Source organism: Amblyraja radiata, chromosome 2 (genome assembly GCF_010909765.2).
Source record: "Amblyraja radiata isolate CabotCenter1 chromosome 2, sAmbRad1.1.pri, whole genome shotgun sequence".
Taxonomy (NCBI): Eukaryota; Metazoa; Chordata; class Chondrichthyes; order Rajiformes; family Rajidae; genus Amblyraja; species Amblyraja radiata.
In genome coordinates this window covers 4,502,240-4,524,027 of record NC_045957.1, presented here as the reverse complement: position 1 = coordinate 4,524,027, position 21,788 = coordinate 4,502,240, and the positions used below count along the sequence as shown (strand labels likewise).

General features: G+C 47.0%; 1 protein-coding gene across 4 annotated transcripts in view; it reads left to right on the top strand.

Annotated features, from left to right (window-relative positions):
• Positions 1-21,788, top strand: part of ctdspl (CTD small phosphatase like) — a 197,405-nt gene that overhangs the window by 131,381 nt on the left and 44,236 nt on the right. For 2 of the 4 annotated variants that reach the window (XM_033040824.1, XM_033040844.1), the window contains exon 3: positions 16,352-16,384. The exons of the other annotated variants lie outside the window; for them this stretch is intronic. In XM_033040824.1, coding sequence (XP_032896715.1) covers positions 16,352-16,384 — 33 coding nt within the window. The remainder of the gene's footprint in view (positions 1-16,351; positions 16,385-21,788) is intronic. 4 annotated transcript variants of the gene reach the window in all.

Genomic DNA, 21,788 nt, shown 5'->3' with positions numbered 1-21,788 from the left:
GAAGACATTTGGATGCTTGCCTTCATTGCCGGGGTCATTGAATATAAGAGTGAGGAAGTCAAGATGCAGCACTATAGGACTTTGGCTAGGCCAAGAGTTTTGTGTGCAGTTTTGGTCACCCCGTTACAGGGAAGATGTGGAGGCTTGGGAGGGGTGCAGAGGAGGTTTACCAGATTGCTGCCTGCATTAGAGGGTATTAACTATAAAGTTGGATAAACTTGGATTGTTTTCTCTGGAAGGTCAGAAGTTGAGGGGAGACTTGATAGATGTATATAAAATGATGAGAGGCCTAGATAGGGTAGACAGTCAGAACCTTTCTCCCAGGGTGGGAATATCACACGCTAGAGGGCATGGCAATAAGGTGAGAGGGGGAAAGTTTAATGGACAAGTGGCGGGGGCCTGGAATGCATTGGCAGGGGTGGTGGTGATGGAGGCGAATATGATAGTGGTGTTCAAGAGGCTGTTTGGTAGGCATGTGGAAGTACAGGGAAAAGAGGGATATGGATCAGTGCAGGCGGATGAGAGCAGTTAAACTTGGAGTCATGTTTGGCACGAACATTGTGGGCCGACTGGCCCGTTCCTGTACTGTGCTGTTCTATGGAAGTATTTTACAGAGTGTGGTGGGTGCCTGGAGCATGCTGGATACAGATTGAATCGTGGTGTTTAAGAGGCTTTTGGATAGGCACATTGGATATGCGGGGCATGGAGGGATATGGATCGTGTGCAGGCAGATTAATTTAACCTGACACCATGTTCAATAAGGACATTGTGGGCCGAAGGACCTGTTCCTGTGCTGTACTATTCTATGTAGCGTGTAATCTTGCATGATATGAGGGTGATGTAATGGAACTGAGACCTGAGAGATGATCAGCATTCATTTGGTCTCTGGGTGTTGTGATCTGGAAGGTTGTGGGAGGGAGGGAGGGGGAGGGGGGGGGATGGGCAGAGGAAGTGGGAAGTGTAAAGCTGTAATCTGTTCCCCAGTCTGATTGAAACATGAAGCCAAATCGCCTTCTCATTTTAGTTTGGAATTGGTCTGAGTTGACATGTTTGATCTTGATTTTCATAGCCGTGCAAGATGGCCCTTCCAACCCTGAAAATGCCTGCCTTGTATGTGATAGCACAGGGGTTCGCAACTCTTCCAGTAGAGATTGCCACGCCAGTGCTAGACAGATCCTGACTTTGATGAAAGCCGCTAACATTTGGTGCATTGTGTTCACTTCACACCCAGTCCTGTGATTGCCGGCCGAGCTTGATTGATGAGTGCTTTTCCACTTTGATTACGTGCTTGAGTCTGCTTGGGGCGACTTGATCTGTGAGCAATGGACAACAAAATGGATCTGCCTTGTATTTTTCTTTTGCTAATTAAAAACCACTTGTCTTTTTTATGCTCTTCCCAACTTCCTTTTGCATTCTTCAGCTCTGAAGACATGACATTACCCTGGGGCATGTTCAGTGCACTCTGCCAACTCTTCAAGTGGTTGCTCTTGCATCAGCTTGCATTGTAAATGTTGGCAGGCAAACTGGCTGTATCGCAGCTTGGCTTTAGCCCATCCCTAATCGGAGGCCCATAGACGCCTATATACTGAAAAGTGATCAAGAATTGGGCTACTTATTGAAATTCTGCCCCAACTTATTTCATCTGGAGGTAGCGCTTCCTATTGGAATGTTCCTCTGTGCCTAATTCAGAACAAAAATCACTTTGAACCCTTCTGGTCAATATTGCTTCACGGCCACACTTTGTTGACCAATTATAGCCATTGATAAGGGTGACACTGTTCACAGCTGGTAGAGCTGCTGCACCGGAGACCGGGGTTCGATCCTGACCTCGGGTGTGGAGTTTGCACGTTCTCCCCAAGTGGGTTTCCTCCGGCTCCTCCGGTTTCCTCCCACATCCCAAAGACCTGCGGGTTTGTAGGTTAATTGGCCTCTGGTAAAATTGCCCCTAGTGTGTAGGGAGTGGATGCAAAAATGGGATAACATTGAAGTGCTGTGCATGGATAATCAATGGTCGGCAAAGACTTGTGTGAAGGGTCTGTTTTCATTCTGTATCTCTACACTAAACTGACACTTAAAAACGCACATAAGCATAAATAAGAAGTACCTTTCTTTGAGTAAATTCTTCTCATACTCAGTAGAGCTTTGGAGGAGCTGCAATACGAGTACTGAACATCTGGGGTTGAGAATAATTTAGCAGACCGAGAGCAATGAATGGGATTGATTTTCCGTGTGTTGACAGACTCGTGGGCTGCTGTAGGAATTGGTTCTTGGGCCTGAGCTATTCACAATCTATATCAGCAATTTGGGGAAGGGGACTAATGGTGATTTTAACGAGTTTGCTGATAATATAAAACTCGGTGAAACTGAGGTGGAACTGGCAAGGCGATGTAAAGAGAGTCCAAGGAGATTGAGGCAAGCCGAGTGTGTGAGGAAGTGTGAATTTGGCAGAAGGAATCAGCGGGACAAGTGGGTCTAGGAATGACAAATGGTGCGCCATTCAAATAAGTGTGAGGTGTTGCATTTGGCAAGTGGACCCAGGCAGGGATTTCACAGTGTGGAGCAGAGGGAGTGAGGAGTACACACACGTACATCACGTTCCCCAGAAGAAGATTAGCCAAGATCATGATGACTGGCGGAGCAGGCTTCACGGGCCAAATAACCTACTCCCACTCCTAATTCATGGGTTTATGTTATCAAAGAGACGTTGCTAAAATCACATAGCCGCATTGAGGGATTCTGACTTTGAAATAAACCAACGCCAAAGCAACAATTGTTTTCCCAGCCATCTTCTTAAATGAATGTGCTTTAGAACTGATGAGAAAGGAGCCAGAGTGAATTTAATGATGAGTAACAAAATGGAATTACATAACACTGCAACAGTTAGGCACATCTAGTAATCACCATAGTGTGATTGACTTTAATATTAAACTTTGAGACACAAAGGATAATCACAAACTGAGGCACAGAGGCAGATTTGATTATAGTAAACTGTGATCTGTTAATGGGCAACACGTCTGAAGAAGGGTTTCGGCCCGAAACGTTGCCTATTTCCTTCGCTCCATAGATGCTGCTGCACCCGCTGAGTTTCCCCAGCACTTTTGTCTACCACATGGATAATGTCACACTCATGTTTAACTTCTCCCCTCCAAACTGGAAGCTATGCCCTCTCGTCTCTGACATTTCTACTCATGGGGAAACGGTTCTGACTAATGACCCTGTCTATGCCTGTCATCATTTTATTTTCATCTATCAGGTTTCCACTCAGCCTCGGATGGTCCAGAGAGAACTGTCTAGGTTTGTGCAACCTCCCCTTTATAGCTAGTTCCAAGGTGTCAAAATACAGGTCATGGGAACAACTTAGTGGATTTAATCATCGTTTTGAAAGCTGAAGTCAGGAGTGGTTGAGGCCAAGGGCAGAACTGAGATGACCTATTTTACCCAAGTGAATGTCACCTGCGCAAATCAATGTTGGGAAGTGGCAGTAAGTGGGGCAGAGGGGGAGAGGCATTGTGTTTGGGTCTGAACCTTGGACTTGCAGCATATTTTGTCATTTTTAATAGTTACAGGTGGGGCCATACTTCAGGCATGCATTGAAATCCTGTCATTTCAAAATGTCAGATTGCCTTGGTGGAACTCCACTGACACTGCAAACTGATGAAGCTCTTGGCAGTGGGTTACTGATCTCACGTTGGTAGTCAGCCTTCAGATAAATCTTTGCATTTCCAGCTTTGAGAACAGCAGAAAGAAAAATTAAGCGTATAACTTGAGGCGCCGCAGTGGCGCAGCGGTAGAGTTGCTGCCTTACAGCGCCAGAGACTCTGGTTCGTCCCTGACTATGAGTGCTGTTTGTGCGGAGTTTGCACGTTCTCCCTGTGACCGCGTGGGTTTTCACCGGCTGCTCTGGTTTCCTCCCACACTCCAAAGATGTACAGGTTTGTAGGTTAATTGGCAATGGTTTAAAAAAAAGAAGTAAGTTGTCCCTAGTGTGTGGTATAGTGCTAGTGTACGGGGCGATCGCTGGCCGGCGTGGGCCGAAGGGCTTGTTTCCGCGCTGTATCTCTAAAAGTTTTTTTATTTAAGTGCTGGTTTTCTCGCAATCGGTTTGCCAGTATTGGAAAGACACGGATCACCGACAGGCTGATGAGATCAGTTTATTCTGTCATCGTGTTTGGCACAGACGTATGGGCCGAAAGGCCTGTTTCTGTGCTGTACTGTTCTACATGCTAATATCATTGGTAAAGGCTGAGAAACTGCTTCTATACCCATTTCTTTCAAGGAGGGAATGAGATGAGTAAAAGCTTGTGAGACAACTACTGACACCGGCCATCCTGGTCACAGAGAGCTACAACTATCGAGTAAATAGTTCTTGTTGTGGTGAACCAATATATAGAAGGGTTTATATAAGGTGATATTGTGTGGAGAGAGGCTCTTTGCCCCAACTTGCCCACACCCACCAACATGTCCCATCTACACTAGTCTCACCTGCCTGTGTTTACACCACATCCCTCCAAACTTGTCCTAACCATGTATCTGTGCAATTGTCTCTTAAACCTTGCAATAGTCCCTGCCTCTGGTACCTCCGCCAGCAGCTTGTTCCATACATCCACCCCCTTAGTGTGAAAAAAGATACCCCTCAGATCCCTATTAAATCTTCCCTCCTTCACCGTAAACCTATGTCCTCTGGTTCTCGATTTCCCCCACTATGGGGAAGAGACTCCGATCTACTCCTCTCATGATTTTATACACCTCTATAAGATCACCCCTCATCCTCCTGCGCTCCAAGGAATAGCGTCCCAGTCTACTCAACCCCTCCTTGTAGCTCAGACCCTCGAGTCCTGGTAACATCCTTTTAAATCTTCTCTGAACCCTTTCCAACTTGACAACATATTTCCTGTCACAAGCTGCCCAGAACTGAACATAATACTCTAAATGTGAAGGTACACAAAATTGCTGGGGAAACTCAGCGGGTGCAGCAGCATCTATGGAGCGAAGGATACTCTAAATGTGGCCTTACCAATGTCTTGTATAACTGCAACATGACCTCCCAACTGCTATACTCAATACCCTGCAGTGCCCTTGCTGAGTAGAGCCCCAGATCTGAACACAATAAGTGTTGTATGTGCAAGCTCTTAAAAGCAGCCAGATCCAAAATCTTATTAGGACAAAAGTCCAAACTGAGAACTAGAGACATTTGTAACGAATCACCCCTCTGAAGTCTGTGTTTTGAGTGCTGCGACCCAAATTGTTTTGTCACATCTGTGAAATCACAAATGTCTGCCGCGGTTTAAAATGGCACTTGCAACCCATTGGAATTTATTCCTGAAATTATTGCGCAGACATCACACCACAATGCTGGCGAAAAACAGATCCCATTCCAGCAGCTCCAAGTTTTAAAGCCAGCCTGCCTCCTCCTGCAAGCCTCCTATCCCTACACTCTTCCTACTGCTGTTTTCTCTAGCACCATTTCAGTCTGTGGCACTCCGCAGCATTCAGCACTTTATAATTGTGTTTTAACATAAAACATAGAAAAGCACAGCGCTCTTCAGCTCACATTACCGAACATGATGCCATTAAATTAACCCCAACTGCCTGCATGTGAGCCATGCCCATCCATTCCCTGCATATCCATTTGTCTGTCTAAAAGACTCTTAAACACCACTATCAAATCTACTTCTACCACCACCTCTGTCAGCGTGTCGTACGCACTTCCCCCCCCCCCCCTCCCCCTCTTGTGTAAAAATAATTTATCCCGCATATCTCCTTTAAACTTGGCTCCACTCTCCATTCAGCTATGCCATCTAGTCTTTGCCATTTCCAACCTGAGAAAATGACTATCTCTCACTCATCGTTTTATATATTTCTATCAGGTCTCCTCTGCCTCGCATGGGGTTGAGATGGAAAGATAGATCAACCATGATTGAATGGTGGAGTAAACTCGATGGGCCGAATGGCCGACTTCTGCTCCTATCATTTATGAACCATGAACTTATCACCAGAGATTGTGTACCACCTACTCAGAGCCCTGGTGTGACCAAATGCACCGAGCCCTGCCCATCATGTCTCAGAGCATAACTGACTTTGCAGTATGAACTTCCAACCTGCTTCCTGTGTAAAAGGTGAGTCAGACAGAAGTACAGTACGGACACTGGCTCTTCGACCCATCACATCCACAAAAACTATTGCACTCATCAACACTAGTCCCATTTTACCTGCATTATGTCCATTATTAACTCGTATATATGTTTATTATGAGGACAGATTGGGGGGGAAAAACACAGTGCCAGATGAACTCAGCGGGTCAGTCAGCATCTTTGGAGAACGTGGGTAGGTGATGTTTTGGGTCGGATCCCTTGGGCCTCAACCCAAAACGCCACCTATCCATGTTCTCCAGAGATTGTGTACCACCTACTCCGATTGTGTACCACCCTGGTGTGACCAAATGCACCGAGCCCTGACCATCATAACTGACTTGCAGTATAAACATAGCAAATGGTATGTTAGCATTCATAGCAAAAGGATTTGAGTATAAGAGCAGGGAGGTTCTACTGCAGTTGGACAGGGTCTTGGTGAGAACACACCTGGAGTATTGCGTACAGTTTTGGCCTCCAAATCTGAGGAAGGACATTATTGCCATAGAGGGAGTACAGAGAAGGTTCACCAGACTGATTCCTGGGATGTCAGGACTTTCATATGAAGAAAGACTGGATAGACTCGGCTTGTACTCGCTAGAATTTAGGAGATTGAGGGGGGATCTTATAGAAGCTTACAAAATTCTTAAGGGGTTGGACAGGCTAAATGCAGGAAGATTATTCCCGATGTTGGGGAAGTCCAGAACTAGGGGTCACAGTTTAAGGATAAGAGGGAGGTCTTTTAGGACCGAGGTGAGAAAATCATTTTTTACACAGAGAGTGGTGAATCTGTGGAACTCTCTGCCACAGAAGGTAGTTGAGGCCAGTTCATTAGCTATATTTAAGAGGGAGTTAGATGTGGCCCTTGTGGCTAAAGGGATCGGGGGTATGGAGAGATGGCAGGGATGGGATACTGAGTTGGATGATCAGCCATGATCATATCGAATGGCGGTGCAGGCTCGAAGGGCCGAATGGCCTACTCCTGCACCTATTTTCTATGTTTCTATGCTGCCTGGCCCACTGAGTTACTCTAGCACTCTGTTTTTTCCGGGATGCAGGCCCACAGAAGTGCAGATGCTGGTTTACAATAAAAAGACACAAAGGCAGCTGTATCAGATCGAACCCAGGTCTCTGGCGCTATAAGGCTGCAACTCTACCACTGTGCCACTGTGCTGTCTTTATGTGTGTTGGAAACCGGAACACCTGGAGAAAGCCCACATGGTCACGGGGAGAACGTACAAACTCTGTACAGACAGCAGATTTGTAGATTAATTGGCTTTGGTAAAATTGTAAATTGTCCCTAGTGTGTAGGATAGGGGCGATCGCTGGTCGACGTGGATTCGGTGGGTCAAAGGGCCTGTTTCCGCGCTGTATGTCTAAAGTCTAAAGCTTGCATTTCTGTTAGGTGGTGTTCAACAGAATTAGGTGGTGTTCAACATTTACCTATGAAGGACGAGAGGAGAGCTAGAGAGAACTTGTACCGTATCCGATTCAATCTGCTAGCTAAGAAGCCAAAATGTTGCCTGTCCATTCCCTGCACAGATGCTGCTTGACCTGCTGAGTTCCTCCAGCACTTTGTGTTTTGTTCAAGATCCCAGTATTTGTAGTTCCATGTGTCTCCATCCAATATTGGACGGTGTAATAATAATAATAAATTTTATATTTAATGGGCGCCTTTCATACAAAATCTCAAGGACACCTTACATAGTAATCGAAATTAAAACATATAATCGGAGTAAAACAAGTAATTAAAGACATCACAATGACACAAATTAAAAACAGAATTCAATCCAAAAACAGAAAATCAAAAACACAGTGTGAAGAGAGAGCAGCGGCAACCAATTCGTGCCAGCGTCCACTCTCCCTTCACAGGTGTAGTTCCTAGATCAAATAGTTCATGAGCTATTTGACATGCAGCACAAACTCTCTACGTGGGTCCTTGTTTTCCTTCCTAAACTGGTCGATCTACTGGAATACAACCTTAGATTAGTGGCAAAGTGTAGCCTCTAATTTGTATTGCAACCATGTGGGTGTGCTCCATTAGACTTTAGAGATTCAGTGCAGAAACGGGGCCCTTCGGCCCAACAGCGATCGCCCCGTACATTAGCATTATTTTACACGCTAAGGACAATTTCAATTTTACCAAAGCCTATTAACATAAACCTGCACGTCTTTGGGGTGTGGGACGAAACTGGGGCACCCGGAGAAAACCCAAGCCGTCACAGGAAGAGCGTGCAAACTCCATACAGACAGCATGTGTAGTCAGGATGGAACCCGGGTCACTGGCACTGTAAGGCAGCAACTCTACCTGCTATCATTGTTCTGTTGGCCAGGATACTCTTTTATTACTCACCCTTGATCTGCCCCAATGTCTATTAAAACACCATGGCTGATTTTCAGTGACGTTGCATTTCTCAGTCAGAAGCAATTGTGTGGACATTTTTCTTATCGAGCTGATTTCTTGATATTAAACTTCACTGAGATGGGTGCTTAAACTCATTTCCGTGTATTGTAAGCGAGTGCGTCTGATTATATCAGTGCCACCCCCAACGCATCATCCTTTTGAATCACAGGTTTCTTTGCCAAATGGAGCAGCCAAATTGAATGGGAAATTTCAAATGAGGGTAGTACAATGCACTGATTATTTATTTTTGTATGGGCATCCTGTTTTTCCAAATGTCTCTTGTGATGTCAGTGCCAGATTTTGTTTTTGCAAGAGCAAGCCGATCTTTTCTCATTATCCGCTTTTTATTTGTTTCAGTTGCATTTCTATCTGCCATTCTTGCACCCAAAATGTGATACTTCACACATTATTAAATTGAATGTTATCTGCCAAGGTTACATTCGTTCCTTAATCTCAGTTCCCTGACGGGTTTGCTTCCCTTCCGTATCACTTGTCAACATCACCTGTTCTCAAATCTATCCTCGGTCCCACTGATCCGCACTTGAATCAGTTGCCATCAAGGCCACGGATCTTTTCAATTCTTTCTCACTTTTCATTTTTGTTTTTTACTTCGAGTGGTGGGGGCCTGGAACGACCTACAGGGCTGGTGGTGGGGACAGATAAGATGGCGGCTTTTAAGAGGCTTTTAGATAGGCACGTGGGAATGGAGGGATAAATGGCCTGTCCCACCTGCACGACCTATACAGGCGACTGCCGTCGTAGGTCGCCGAAATTTTCAACATGTTGAAAATTCAGAGGGCGACCAGAAAGATGCTACGACTCTTTGGAGACCTCTCACGACCATACAGGCTGTTTAGTCGTGAGAGGTGTCCTATGGTCGTGAGAGGTCACCTGCGACATGTCGCCAGGGTTTAAGAAGAAACTGCAGATGCTGGAAAATCGAAGGTAGACAAAAGTGCTGGAGAAACTCAGCGGGTGCGGCAGCGTCTACGGAGCGAAGGAAATAAGCAACGTTTCGGGCCGAAACCCTTCTTCAGACGCCAGGGGTCGCCAGTATGGTCGTGAGAGGTCTCCAAAGAGTCATAGTGTCTTTCTGGTCGCCGCTGAATTTTCACCATGTTGAAAATTTCGGCAACCTACGGTCACGTAAGTGGGACAGGCCCTTATGGATCACGTGCTGGCAGAGGTGATTAGTTTGACGGCATCATGTTCGACATGGACATGTGGGGGGAGGTTGGGGTGGTTGAAGGGCCTGCTCCTGTGCTGTACTCTTCTAAGTTCTTTGACCTACCTGCTTCCCTGTGGACTCTTTAAAAACCATTATGAAATCCACTGATCCTCTCCGTCATCTGCTCGGCACACTTCCAGTTCTCTGGTGCTCTTTCCTGAACTATCAAATGAACTATCTATTCACACAGAGGGTGGTAGGTCTGCGGAATGAGCTGCCAGAGGAAGTGTTGGAGGCAGGTACAATGACAGTGTTTAAAGGGCATTTGGACAGCCTTATAGATCGACATGTTTGAGGCCTAACACAGGGTCCAGCTCAACTAGACATCTTGGTCGACACGGACCAGTTGAGCCAAAGGACCTTACTCTGTGTTCTATAATTCTCTGGAGGATGGCAATTAATTCATCTCTATGGTTACTGTCCCATTTCATTTAATATTGTTTATTTGTTCATTCATAGTTTGGTATCTCTACCTCACTGGCTGCTTCGTTTTATTATCCATCCCTACTCACCTGAATCGAATATAGGAGCAAAGAGGTCCTTCTGCAGTTGTACAGAGCCCTAGTGAGACCACACCTGGAGTATTGTGTGCAGTTTTGGTCCCCTAATTTGAGGAAGGACATTCTTGCTATTGAGGGAGTGCAGCGTAGGTTTACAAGGTTAATTCCCGGGATGGCGGGACTGTCATATGCTGAGAGAATGGAGCAGCTGGACTTGTACACTCTGGAGTTTAGAAGGGTGAGAGGGGATCTCATTGAAACATATAAGATTATTAAGGGTTTGGACACGCTAGAGGCAGGAAACATGTTCCCGATGTTGGGGGAGTCCAGAACCAGGGGCCACAGTTTAAGAATAAGGAGTAAGCCATTAAGAACGGAGACGAAGAAACACTTTTTAGAAACATAGAAACATAGAAAGTAGGTGCGAGAGTAGACCATTCGGCCCTTCGAGCCTGCACCGCCATTCAATATGATCATGGCTGATCATCCAACTCAGTATCCCGTACCTGCCTTCTCTCCATACCCTCTGAAAAGCACAGAGAGTGGTGAGTCTGTGGAACTCTCTGGGAGGCAGGTTTTCTGGATGCTTTCAAGAGAGAGCTAGATAGGGCTCTTAAAAATAGCGGAGTCAGGGGATATGGGGAGAAGGCAGGAATGGGGTACTGATCGGGGATGATCAGCCATGATCACATTGAATGGCGGTGCTGGCTCGAAGGGCCAAATGCACCTATTGTTTGTTGTCTATTGTCACCCTCGAGAAGGTGATGGTGCGTTAGTTTAGTTTAGAGAAACAACGTGAAAACAGGCAACCGAGTCCATGCCAACTAGTGATCCACGCACACTAACACTATCTTACACACACTGGGGACAATTTACAATTTTATCAAACCAATTCGCCTGGAGCACCCAGAGATAACCCATGCAGGTGACGGGGAGAATGGACAAACTCCATACAGACAGCACCCATAGTCAGGATGGAACCCGAGTCTCTGGCGCTGTGAGGCAGCAACTCTACCGCTGTGCCACCGTGCTGCCCATACTTGAAGTGGTGCAGTTCTGGTGAAGGTCCTCTCACTGTTGTTGAGGGGGAACCTTCAAGATTTAGACCCAAAGGGATGAAGATATATTTTAAGGTTTCGACCCGAATCATCGTCTATTCCTTCTCTCCATATAGATGCTGCCTCACTCGCTGAGTTCCTCCAGCATTTTTGTCTACCTTCGATTTTTCCAGCATCTGCAGTTCTTTCTTAAAGATATATTTCAAAGTCAGAATGGTGTACAACATCATGTGATAAAAAAACCTGGTAGTTTATTGCATTTTTAGAATGATTTCCACTTGTTCACTTTCAATCTTTTGTATATTATTAGACCTATTCATTTAATGAAAAGACTATCTCTCACCATGTAGTCAAGTCACACCAAGTGACTGTAAATTTCCATATAGCTAATTACCATGGAAGAGGATTGTCTAAAAAAGAGTGAGAAATATACTCTTTAACAACCTCCACTTCTAAGTCGAGCTCTCCTCCTTCACATGGCATGAGCTGCCTGCCTACTGCTTCGTTGGATTGCAGTACAAGGTATATGTTTACAGAAGCCTAGTATAAAACTAGACAATCATACAGTGATACAGCATAGAAACAGGCCCTTCGGCCCCACTTGCTCACACCGGCCAACATTTCCCAGCTACACTAGTCCCACCTGCCTACGTTTGGTCCATATCCCTCCAAACCTGCCCTATCCATTTACCTGTCTAACTGTTTCTTTAACGTTGGGATAGTCCCAGCCTCAACTACCTCCTCTGGCAGCTTGTTCCATACACCCACCACCCTTTGTGTGAAAAGGTTACCCCTCAGATTCGTATGAAATCTTTTCCTCTTCGCCTTCAACCTATGTCCTCTGGTCCTAGATTCCCCTACTCTGGGCAAGAGACTCTGTGCATCTACCCGATCTATTCCGCTCGTGATTTTGTACACCTCTATAAGATCACCCCTCATCCTCCTGCGCTCCAAGGAATAGAGCCTACTCAACCTCCGCCTATAGCTCTGATCCTCCAGTCCTGGCAACATTCTTATAAATAGGATGTAAATAATCCCACAACACGTTTATGAATGTGATAATGCGTCTGTACATTGCTTTTAATTACATGAAGTTTACAGCCCTAAACAGGACATTTTGCCCAGTGTTTATGTTCATCTCTCTGTCACTCATTCATCTTTTCATTTTTCTCTCATGTACCTTATGTACCTATACTATTTACTTTCTTGTGGTCGCAGCTCAATTTTGGTCACCCCAATACAGGAAGGATGTGGAGGCTTTGGACAGGGTGCAGAAGAGCTTTACCATAACGCTGTCTGGATTTGAGGGTACGACTAGCATCTGCAGTTCCTCGTTTCTATGAGGAAAGATTGGACAAACTCTGTGTGTCTGTTTTCTCTGAGAGAAGACATGATAGAGGTGTATAACGTGAAGAGAGGTGTAAGATAGTCCACGTTTTCGCAAGATGGAAAGCCAAATACTAGAGAGCCCAGCTTTAAGGTCAGAGGGAGAAAGTTTAAAGGAGATGCATGGGGCTAGCTTTTTAGAAACATAGAAACATAGAAAATAGGTGCAGGAGTAGGCCATTCGGCCCTTCGAGCCTGCACCGCCATTCAATATGATCATGGCTGATCAACCAACTCAGTATCCTGTACCTGCCTTATCGCCATACCTCCTGATCCCTTTAGCCACAAGGGTCACATCTAACTCACTCTTAAATATAGCCAATGAACTGGCCTCAACTACCTCTGTGGCAGAGAATTCCACAGATTCACCACTCTGTGTAAAAAATGATTTTCTCATCTCGGTCCTAAAAGACTTCCCTCTTATCCTTAAACTGTGACCCCTAGTTCTGGACTTCCCCAACATCGGGAATAATCTTCCTGCATCTAGCCTGTCCAACCCCTTAAGAATTTTGTAAGTTTCTATAAGATCCCCCCTCAATCTTCTGAATTCTAGCGAGTACAAGCCGAGTCTATCCAGTCTTTCTTCATATGAAAGTCCTGACATCCCAGGAATCAGTCTGGTGAACCTTCTCTGTACTCCCTCTATGGCAAGAATGTCTTTCCTCAGATTAGGAGACCAAAACTGTACGCAATACTCCAGGTGTGGTCTCACCAAGACCCTGTACAACTTTTTGTTACGCAGAATGGCGTGTGCCTGGAACGCGCTGCCAGGGGTGGTGGTGGAGGCAGTTACGAACGTGGTGTTTAACAGGCTTTTGGATACAGGAGGATATGGATCATGTACAGACAGAGGAGATTAGTTTAACTTTGCATCATGGGTGGCATAGACATCGTGGGCTGAAGGGCCTGTTCTGTGTTGTCCCATTCTACATTCACCTCCATTGTCTCATCAGTCTGGGGAAATGACTTTTCCTGAATTGGATTTCTTGAGCTTACATTTCTAGTCCTTTGCTTTGGACAGTGGTGCATCTGCTGCCTCACAGCTGCAGCCACCCAGGTTCAGCCCTGACCTCAGGCGCTGTCTGTGTGGAGTTTACATGTTCTCCCTCTGACGCGTGGGTTTAAACCCGGCCGCTGCGGTTTCCTGCCACATCCCAACAACTTGGTGGGTTTTACGTGGTCACTGTAAACTGCTCATCGTGTGTAGGTGAGTGGTTACATTTGACGGGAGTGGTTGGGAATTGTGGAACAAAGGTCTAGTGTAAGTTGGTGCCATGGACTAAGTGGGCCGAAGGGCATGTTTCCATGCTGTATCGTTCCATGACAAAATGTTTGTTTTTGGCAAACAAAGTGCTGGAGGAACTCAGCGAGCATCAGTGCAGGAAAACAGTTCACATATCCACACTTCTGCACGCTCCGGACATTTGTATTATAATTGTGTCCCCCCCCCCCCCCTTGTGGTGATCGCAAAGTGCTCCCCTGTTCATTTCTGGTGCCACAAACACCATTTCAAGCAGTTCTCAAAATGCTGCTTGTGCCTGCTCATTTAGAAATTCCAGTTATTTTAATTATTGGAACAGTTTTGCGGTTGAACTGCAGACCATATGGAAGTAATCAGAAGACAGCCTTGTGCAGTTCCATCGTTAGCCCGTGAGCTGGGCCTCTTCTGAAGTCAGGGCCAATTACCAAGTCTTGTCGAGCTGAACATTGCACAGGCAGTCTGATCGTTTGTGACTATGGCACCTCCAGCCACTTCATAACGCTTGTACATCGGCACCTTGACACTTCTTCCCATTCATGTTGAAGCTGAGATGTCCCTGTTGGCACAGGGCAACATAAGCTGCACAGCAACGTACTGATGAAGGGAAGGTTTCTGCGCTTTGGAACAGCATTGGGGAACACATTGGTTTTGCATTTGACAATCAGCTGTCTTAACTTTTAAACTGCATATCCAAGACTGACATTTCCGATTTGGTTGAATTAATTTTTAAACAACTCCTCTGGGTCTTTGATGGCAACTTGCTTTAGCTCTCAGCATTTAATGATATTTCTTTTGGTTGTTGTTTAACTTTTTTCTCTTTATGCCCTTTCACTTTCTAGGTCTCTCTCTCTCCCCCCCCTTTTTCCCTTTCCCTCACATTCTAATGCTTTCTCTTCATTTTTCTTTACTTGTTTCCACCCCCACGTTCTCTCCTCTTCGTCCCCTCTCTTTCCACTTTATCCCTTGCCTTTTCCTTTCCTTCAAACTTCATTCTTCTACAGACCTTATCCTTGCCCACTCTCCCTGTATTCTTACCTCTCTCTCTCTCTCTCTCTCTCTCTCTCTCTCTCTCTCTCTCTCTCACCTCTCTCTCTCTCTCTCTCTCTCTCTCTCTCTCTCTCTCTCTCTCTCTCTCTCTCTCTCTCTCTCTCTCTCTCTCTCTCTCTCTCTCTCTCTCTCTCTCTCTCTCTCTCTCTCTCTCTCTGTCTCTCTCCATCTCTCTCTCCGTCTCTCCCTCCGTCTCTCTCTCCGTCTGTCTCTCCGTCTCTGTCTCTCTCTCTTCCTCTGTCTCTCTCACGGTCTCTCTCTCCTCTGTCTCATCCCTCTCTCTCTCTGTTTCTGTCTCTGTCTCTGTCTCTTTCTCTCTGTCTGTCTGTTTCCCCCCTCGTCTTCGCTCTCTCCTCCCCTCTCCCTCTCCCTCTCCCTCTCCCTCGCCCGCTCCCGCGCCCGCGCCCGCGCCGCGCGCGTCGCGCGCCGCTCTCGCCCCGCGCCAGCGCGGCGCGCGCCCGCGCGCCCGCGCACGCGCGCACACGCGCGCACCGCGCGCTCGCACCGCCTCGCGCTCGCGCGCGCGCGCGCAGCACACGCGCGCGGGACGCGCGCACACGCACGCGCGCACGACCACACGCGCGCGCGCGCGCACACCCTCCCGCGCGCGCCCGCGCCGAATCGCGCGCCCCGCCCGACGCGCCGCGCCCTCGCGCACCTCTTCGCCCTCACGCTCCTGCTCAACTCCTCTCTCTCCCTCTCTCTCTCTCTCACCCTCTCTCTCTCTCACTCACACTCTCTCTCTCACTCTCACTCTCTCACTCTCTCTCTCACACTCTCTCTCTCACTCTCACTCACTCACTCTCTCTCACACTCTCTCTCACTCTCACTCACACACTCTCTCACTCTGTCTCTCTCTCTCTCTCTCTCACTCTCTCTCTCACTCTCTCACACTCTCTCACACTCTCTCCCTCTCTGACACTCTCTCTCACTGTGTATGTGTAAGTCTGACACTATTTCCAGATTGAGTTCATTGTGGTTTTCAGCGGTATGATTCAGCAATGCCCAGGTCTACACGAGTGCTCCTGATAAGAGTGGAGACACTGGCCCAAGAGCAGAGCATCGAGCGTTTCAAGCAGTCCCTCGCTGGTATTGAGCATTGTGTGGCCCACTGCCTCCTCCTGTGCACCCATTTAAATCCCATGCCTGGTGGTACAGAGGACAAAGGTCTGACGTGGATCACTCTCTCCTGTATCAAAGCCAGTCTAGGGCAGGTTATGAGAAGCCATCTTTGACATTGGTTCATTTTATTTTCTTCATTCAGTAATATTTTCTTGTTGGATATTGATGGGAATTTTTTCTTTTTTTTGTTGTTGTCTGTTTTTGTTTTGTTCTCCAGTCTGACCAGGTGCAGGACATCCCCAGTCCTGGTGTATGTATTATTTAATTTTCTGTTCTGACCATCTTGCATGCCAGCAAACTGCTTGTGGGTCCCCGGTAACCCAGCGCAAAGCTGTATGAATCCTAATCCCTTTAACCAGTTGTTGCATGATTCCACACTACCTCCGCTTCCATTGGAGTGCCAGTGTTCAGAGGTGTGCTGCATCAGTCAGTATTCAACATGTACTTTGTTTCCTCCATATTAACGTTCTGTTTCCTTTCTTAGGCCTAGAATATATGCTTTTCCACCTTGTGTTATTTCCAGGAGTGGGGATGGGAAGGGTGGGAGTTGCTCTATCTATATGCATCTGTTCTCTCAATCGGTGGACAAGCATGACACTGCCCTACCTGGCCCGCAGCCGGTCACATCATTACCGTACCCAACCCTTGGCCAATGCCGTCTGAAGAAGGGTCTCGGCCCTGAGACGCCACCCATTCCTTCTCTCCAGAGATGCTGCCTGTCCCGCTGAGTTACTCCAGCTTTTTGTCTGTCTATTCTTGGCCAATGACGTTGCTGCCCTACCCGACCTGACCCACAGCCAATGATATTGCTGCCCTACCGAACGCTCAGCCAATCGCACCACTGTTGTACCTGACCCTCAGCCAATTACATCACTTCCATGCCCGACCCTTGACCAATCACCCCACTATTGTGCCTGATCCTTGACCAATCACCCCACGCCCTGCCTGACCCTCAGACGCGATCCTTGACCAATCACCCCACTGCTGTGCCTGACCCTTGTCCAATCACCCGACGCCCTGCCTGACCCTCAGACACAACCTTTGACCAATCACCCCACACCCTGCCTGACCCTCAGGCACAACCCTTGACCAATCACCCCACTGTTGTGCCTGACCCTTGACCAATCACCCCACTGTTGTGCCTGATCCTTGACCAATCACCCCACACCCTGCCTGACCCTCGGACGCGACCCTTGACCAATCAGCCCACTGTTGTGCCTGACGCTTGACTAATCACCCCACTGTTGTGCCTGATCCTTGACCAATCACCCTACACCCTGCCTGACCCTCGGACGCGACCCTTGACCAATCAGCCCACGCTCAGACACAACCCTTGACCAATCACCCTACACCCTGCCTGACCCTCGGACGCGACCCTTGACCAATCAGCCCACGCTCAGACACAACCCTTGACCAATCACCCCACTCCCTGCCTGACCCTCAGACACAACCCTTGACCAATCACCCCACACCCTACCTGACCCTCGGACGCGACCCTTGACCAATCAGCCCACGCTCAGACACAACCCTTGACCAATCACCCCACACCCTACCTGACCCTCAGACACAACCCTTGACCAATCACCCCACTCCCTGCCTGACCCTCAGACACAACCCTTGACCAATCACCCCACTCCCTGCCTGACCCTCAGACACAACCCTTGACCAATCATCCCACGCCCTACCTGACCCTCAGATATAACCCTTGACTAACCACACCGCTGTCATACCTGACCTTGGACCAATCACCACACTGCCCTACCCGAGCCGTGGCTAATGAAGCCAATGTGGTAGCCACAGTTTGGCCCATCACCCCACTGCCCTACGCTACCCTACCCTCTGTGGCCACATCACCCACACGGTAACCAGCCAAGTCAGCAACATCAATGAAATCCCCTCATCATTTGATACAGAGCAAACCCCTTCACTCTCGCTTTCTCCTGCATCTGCTCCTTGGTATTGCAATCCATTTTTTAGAACGTGCATTTGCCCAAAACAATTGACACTAACTGGCCTGGATGTTGATTTGGTTAATCGCATGATATAATTAGTCATCTGGGGTCCTGGTCCCATGGAAACAAGCTAACCAGACTATGATTCAAAATAAAATCACCTGTCCCAGGTCCTAGTTGGACGATATTGAGTGTGGAGATTAAGAGATGGAGTTTGGTGGTGGTGATTTTTAAATACATTGGCTTTAGACCACAATGCTGCTTTAGCATTTAACTGTAACTGCTTGATGTTGTATAGTCTCAATGTAATTGAGTAACGTGATGAATTTCTCCTGCTTATTCCATATTGGTATTCAGCCTGAGTATGTTAGCAATGTACGGTAAGACTGTTTTTGTTATCAAACGTCATTCTGCTGAGTTCAGTGCTCTTAACTGTCGAAACCCAGAACAGAGGTTAATTCTTGCAGGGAGCGGAGAACGGTCGAATATGACACCCTGGGATTCCAGTCCCTTGTAAGCTTGACCTTGTGGCTTCAGCTGGTCAGCTTGCTTCTCTCACTTAAAGACATCAAACGGGAACGCGGAGGTGCACTGTTTCCCAGGAATCCTAGGTTTAGAGATGCAATTAAAGACAAGCATCCTTAATTAATTAAACATTTCATTCCGTTTTTAAAATAAGCTATCTGATGGCTCAAAAGAAAGAAATCATGAGTGTATGAATGTAGCTGCTCTTTTATGGAATGTCTATCCCTGCCCCTCTCTTCCCTCTTGAACATAGAACAGTACAGCACAGGAACAGGCTCTTCGGCCCACAATGTCCATGTTAAACTAATCTCCTCTGCCTGCATGTGATCCACATCCCTCCATTCACTGCACATCCATGTGCCTATCTAAAAGCCTCTTAAGCGCTTAAAAAGTGTGTTTACCTCCACCACAGTCCCTGGCAGCATGTTCCAGGAACTCATCAATCTCTGTAAAAAATAAACTTGCTCCGCACATCATTTTTAAACTTTGTCACTCTTTCCATGAAGCTATGCCAAGGGTCATGTCTGAGGGAAGAAATGCCTTTGACATTTCTACCCTGGGAGAAAAGATTCTGACTGTCTACCCTATCTACGCCTCTCAGCATTTGAAATGCTTCTATCAGGTCTCCCCTTAACTCCTGATGTTCCAGAAAAAAGAATCAAAGTTTGGCCAACCTCTCCATGTAGCTAACAGTCCCTCAGCCAGCAGCATTCTGGTAAATCTCCTCTGCGCCCACTTCAAAGCCTCATCTTTCCTGAATTTTAAGTTGAAGGGGAAAATATTTAATAGGAATCTGAGGGGTAACTTTATCACACTAAGAGTGGTGGGTGTATGGAACAAGCTGGAGATAGTCCCAGCCTCATCTATCTCAAAATTTAAAAAAAACGTTAGACAGGTACATGGATAGGACAGGTTTGGAGGGATATGGATGAAACGTGGGCAGGTGGGACCAGTGTAACTGGGACATTGGGGACAAGTTGGGCCGAAGGGCCTGTTTCCACGCTGTATCACTCTATGACTCTGACTAATTGGGGTGGCCAGAATTGCCTACAATCCCCCAAACTTTTGGTTGATTTTTGTAGGCATGTGGGCGGAACCAATTTTCTGCAAGTCCCCTCATTCTGGCTGCACGCGTTTTGTCAGGTGAAAATACTGTCGGGGCTAAAGAGGCCCCCATATTCTTCATGGTGGAAACAGAAAGTCCAGCCCCTTCGAGCACGGCCCATCCCAAATGAAATTCCATGTGTGTTCAAGATACAGCGACTCGCTAGAGATTATATTTTAGAAATGAATAAAGATATTACGAAAATGAACCCAACACCAAATAGTGGGAATAAAAAATATTCTGAAAGTAAATATTGTTTTTCTGATTGTATGATTGACATTGACCTGCTAGGGAGAAAGTGCAGATTTAAAAAGCGCAAGGGAGTGCGAAGTGTTGCCAGCACTGTGTGTGTACTCGTGCAGAAAATGCTCTGTGTTGTTGGACCAGGGCAAATTGTCCGCTACATTTACACCTGGGAACATGGTTCGACAGATTCACGTTCTTGGGTGCAAACATCACCCCAATTTGTTCAACCATATTGACACTGTGGCCATGACTGCACACCAATGCCTCGACTGGTGAAGGACATTTCCAGTGACTGGTACCAATTTCTGGAGATGTACCATAGAAATCACCGCAGCTGGATGCACCACAGTTTGGTACGGCAAGGGCCACAGGGAACTGCAGGGTTGTAAACATAGCCTGGTCCCAACACATAAAACCAGCCGCCCCCTCCCGCACCCCTGACTAAGTCACTGCCTCAAGAAATCGGCCCATATAGTCCAGGACCACTCGCTCGTTTTCTCTTCTCCCCTCTCCCGGCAAGCAGACGATGCAAAAGCTTGAAAACACGTACCATCAGATTGAAGAGCAGCTTTTTACCTGGTGTTATCAAACTCTGTACGGACCTCTTAAATGCCACGGATAAATTCACGATCTTCCACTCTACCTCGTTGCTCCCTTGCACTTTTTAAATCTGCACTTTCTCTGTCGCTGTCATACTACACACTACGCTCCTATCTTCTCCCTCGCACTACCTGATGCACCAATATATGTGGCCCTTGTGGCTAAGGGGATCAGGGGGTATGGAGAGAAGGCAGGTACGGGATACCGAGTTGGATGATCAGCCATGATCATATTGAATGGCGGTGCAGGCTCGAAGGGCCGAATGGCCTACTCCTGCACCTAATTTCTATGTTTCTATATAGTAGGATTTGACAGGATAGCAATGAAAACCAAGTTTTCACTGTATTTCAGTACGTGTGACAACAATAAACCAGGATCAATAATATAGTGAGATTTAGGTCCATCACTATAAGCCATTCTGTCCTCCTCTGTCTCCAGGCTGATCTTATTAAAATAATTATAAGTAAAGTTAATCCCTATCAGCTGCTGTCTTCTAATCAGGTGTCTGTCTATGTAATACTGCTGCACACCAGCTCAACGGCTGAGTGATTAACTAAGCCCTAATACCTGCTAGAAGATAGACACAAAATGTTGGAGTAACTCAGCAGTCAGGCAGCATCTCTGGAGAAAAGGAATAGGTGACGTTTCGGGTTGTGACCCTCCTTCAGACTCGGTCTCGACCAGAAACCATCACCTATTCCTTTCATCCAGAGATGCTGCCTGACCTGCTGAGTTACTTCAGCACTTTGTGTCCATCTTTAGTGTAAACCGGCATCTGCAGGTTTCCCTACACCCTATTCCATACCACTGTGCTGGATCACCTGTACATGGCTCAATGACTAGGTTTGGAGTTGTACAGGAGAGGTAGTGGGCAGCAGAAGAAGGAGAAATGAACCCAATAGCCGTCTTGAGAACACACTAGCTTAGAGATTATATTCACCATATATTTAAGGTGAAGGGGAAAAGATTTAATAGGAATCTGAGGGGTAACTTTTTCACACAAAGGGTGGTGGGTGTATGGAACAAGCTGCTGTATGAGATAGGTACACAAAATTGCTGGGGAAACTCAGCGGGTGCAGCAGCATCTATGGAGCGAAGGAAATAGGCGACGTTTCGGGCCGAAACCCTTCTTCAGACCATGGATAGGACAGGTTTGGAGAGATATGGGCCAAACACGGGCAGGTGGGACTAGTGTAGCTGGGACATGTTGGCCAGTGTGGGCTAGT